The sequence below is a fragment of the Notechis scutatus genome, chromosome 2 (genome assembly GCF_049901735.1).
Source record: "Notechis scutatus isolate UNSWTSFEM ecotype Mainland chromosome 2, rNotScu1.2, whole genome shotgun sequence".
NCBI classification, from domain to species: domain Eukaryota; kingdom Metazoa; phylum Chordata; class Lepidosauria; order Squamata; family Elapidae; genus Notechis; species Notechis scutatus.
Window position 1 is genome coordinate 261,433,298 of NC_142010.1, and position 3,372 is coordinate 261,436,669.

The following is a 3,372-nucleotide window of genomic DNA, read 5'->3' on the forward strand; positions in this document are numbered from 1 at the left end:
CCAATGGGAATGCAGGTTTTCAAGTCTGCGAATATGGAACACTAAGAGTTAAGACATCCTAGATTTAGCGTCAACCATATCAAGCTGAAGCGTGGTGCGCCGGCCTAAAGGTCGAGCTCTCGCTTCACAATCAGGAGGCTGTGAGTTCGATCCTGGATAGAGGCAGATATTTCTCTCTCTGGGCACACCGAGAATATATCTGCTGAGTAAAAGTCCGCATTGGCGATAGGAAGGGCATCCGGTCAGTAAACACCCAGCTCCATTCAGTTCACCAGACTTCACTCGCTATTATGGGATCATTAAAAGAACTTGATATCAAGCTGAAGTGGGTCTATCTGGAACAGAAAGGCTAGAAATAAATCTTTAAATAGATTTTTATATTTAAGGCTGTGGAGAGCAGAAGAACGAAGCCGAAGAAGCTTAAATAAGAACTTAAGTTCGTACCAAAATCATTTTATTAGATTTGGCCTATACAGTCAAACATACATTATGTTGTTGTATGGAAAGTGAAAACTTTCAGTCTTTTCCCATCAGGCATTTGAAGTCCTGAAACTTTTGTAAAGGTCCAGACTGATGAAAGTTAGAGCTCTAAAAAAAATCTATAGAACTGAGAACACCTCTCTAAAAGGTAGGTCCAACTCAAGTTTTAGAAATAACACCAAATTTCCATTCCAAGTTCATAAGCTTTGGCCACACGTATCTCTCCATAGTTGTGTTCTTCTCGAGGGACCACAGTAATAAGTGCACATATGTCCTTCAAAAAACATCGGACATTTATTTTCTTCTTGTCATTGTGGTTCTGGGCAGCATGGGCCTTTTTTTTTTTTTTTTTCAAAACTGTGTCTGATAGCCCAGAGTGAGGAACATACACCTTTGCCCTAGATTAGAATGGCAATTCTGGATAAATTCACTATCCATGGTAGAAAAATTACATCCTTGTAGGATGTTATCTTGAGCAGTTTCAGGAAGCAGCTGGATTATTTTTTTTGCTTTCAGAAGTGATGAGGTCTCATTTTCTCCAGTACTGAATGAGGGAAAGAGAAAGAAAACATTAAGGAACTTTTTTTTTTTTAAAAAAAATAATCTCTATTATATATATATATTTACTGTCATCTATGGGGTTTATGCAGGAGTGCCCTGGGCTAACTAGGAACAGTCTCAATGCTTTCAAACTTCAGGAACTTCTGAATGTTGGAGGTTTTTAAAAAAGAGGTTGAATAACCATTTGCCTGAAATGGTAAAGGGTTTCCTGCTTGAGGAGGGGGATAGACTAGAAGACCTCCAAGGTCCCTTCTGACTTTGTTATTATAATTGTAGAATCTTAGGGTTGGAAGGGATTTTGGAGGTTTTCTAGTCTAACCCCCTTGCCTGGACAAATGGTAGTTCAATCTCTTCTTGAAAACCTCTGGTGTTGAAGCACTCACAACTTTGAGAGGCAAGCTGTTCTATTGATTAATTGTTATATGTGGAGATAACATATGTATTGCAAATTACACGTGAGATAATGAAGAACAAAAGAGACTCCATCTTTGTTCAAGATGGGACCTTCTAGAATGATTACTGGACAATTATATAACTATTTAACAAAAAAAATATGTTTTGTAATTTGTTATGTTATGTTATAAAGTAAATATCAGGTTTTTGGCTGGAACATGGGGGTTGTATATCTTGGCTTAAAGATATGAGAAGGAGATGCTAGGGTCATTCTGACCTGAATGGAACTGATTAATGATCCATTGTTTTCTGAAGAACATAACAGGAAGATGCCATGAGAAAAAAGGGTGGTTTCCAAAGATAAGGAAACAGGTGGTATACTATGGGTATGGCGTAGGGAATTACATAGTTGGATAGGTTGTGAATCCAGGAAAGGGGCAGAGACTGTATATTTGAACTTGTATATATAAACCCCAGCCTTCCTGGGGAAAATGTCTTCTGTTATGAACAGAATTCCCTTTTGCAAAAGCTTAATAATAAAGCTCTTTCATATAGTTCACGTGCCTCCAGCTGTATTTGGTGATTATTCTCACATCAATCATTCTCACTGTGAGGAAATTCCTCTTGATGTCACGTTCGCCATCTTTGGCCTGGTGCCTCACTGGCATCCTGCCATCAAATGCTAGGGGGGAGGGGGCATGGGTGGATGAACAAATGGGCAATAAAAATGGGGAAGGGGAGAAATAACAGCTTGACGAAGAACAGAGAAGGTCAGGACCAGTTTGTGCCAGCACTCAAGGCCATGTACCCTGAGGAACATCTCAGCATTCTCAAAACACCTAGGTGAATCTTCATTGGGGGAGGGGAAATGTTTTGTATCTTTTAAGTGTGGGAAATTTAGTTCTAGCCTGACTTCACTGCAGCCCGAATCTTTTAGTAAAAGAACCTATCACTTCAACCAAATGGAGTTGAGGGTCTTTCTCTCTTAAGGGATCGGAATGGGGCAGGACTGACACTGTAGTTCCAGATTGGATTTCCCTCTGAGGAATTTTCACCCATTGCTTCTTGCCCTGCCTTCAGGTGCTTTGGAGAATATTTGACCCCCTTGTCTTTGTGGCAGCCTTCAAATATTGGAAGACTGCTATCATGTCCCCTTTCGTCCTTCTTTTTTCTAAACTAGCCAAATCAAAATCCTTCAATTGTGGAAGGATATATGTTTTAGGACATATGTTTTAGTCTCCAGGCCTTTGATCATCTTAGTTGCTCTTCTCTGAACTTTTTCTAAAGTCTCAACACCTTTTTGTTGTATGGCGACCAAAACTGGATGCAGTATTCCAGGTATGACCTTACTAGGGTTTTATAAAGTGGTATTAATATTTCACGTTATTTTGATTTTATGCCCCTGTTTATACAACCCAGGGTTGTATTAGCATTTTTGGCTGCTGCCGCATATTGCTGGCTCATATTCAAGTGATTATCAACTAGGACTCCAAGGTCCTTCCCACAGTTACTATTTTTGAGCCAAGTCTTGCCTAATCTGTACTTATTCCTTTGGTTTTTCCTGCCTAAATGTAAAACTTTGCTTTCATCCACATTAAAATTCATTTTGTTAGATAGGGCCCATGATTCAAGCTGTAAAGATCTTTTTGGATCCTGAACTTCTGGGGTGTTGGCTATTACTGCCAGCTTACTGTCATCTGCAAATTTGATGAGTTCCCCATCTATTCCCTCATTTAAGATGTGCAAGGATGATGTTTCCTAGTTGGGTAATGAAATATCTGCAAGAAAGCAACCAAACTCAGAGAGATTCAAGGACCCAACAGTTCAACCCTGAATTACATCTTCTATTGATACCCAGTTGATGATGGTTGAGAATGAAACTTAATTTTCCTAACCATTTCTCTGTCAGCATTCCAACTAGCTCCAAACCAATAAACT

At 39.4% G+C, this 3,372-nt stretch overlaps 1 protein-coding gene across 2 annotated transcripts in view; it reads right to left on the reverse strand.

The window, feature by feature from the left end:
• Positions 1-437: 437 nt before the first annotated feature.
• PIK3C3 (phosphatidylinositol 3-kinase catalytic subunit type 3) overlaps positions 438-3,372 on the reverse strand; it is a 124,583-nt gene continuing 121,648 nt past the window's right edge. For both annotated transcript variants that reach the window (XM_087958706.1, XM_087958705.1), the window contains one exon: positions 438-1,024. In XM_087958706.1, coding sequence (XP_087814832.1) covers positions 1,010-1,024 — 15 coding nt within the window. In that variant the 3' untranslated portion in view covers positions 438-1,009. The remainder of the gene's footprint in view (positions 1,025-3,372) is intronic.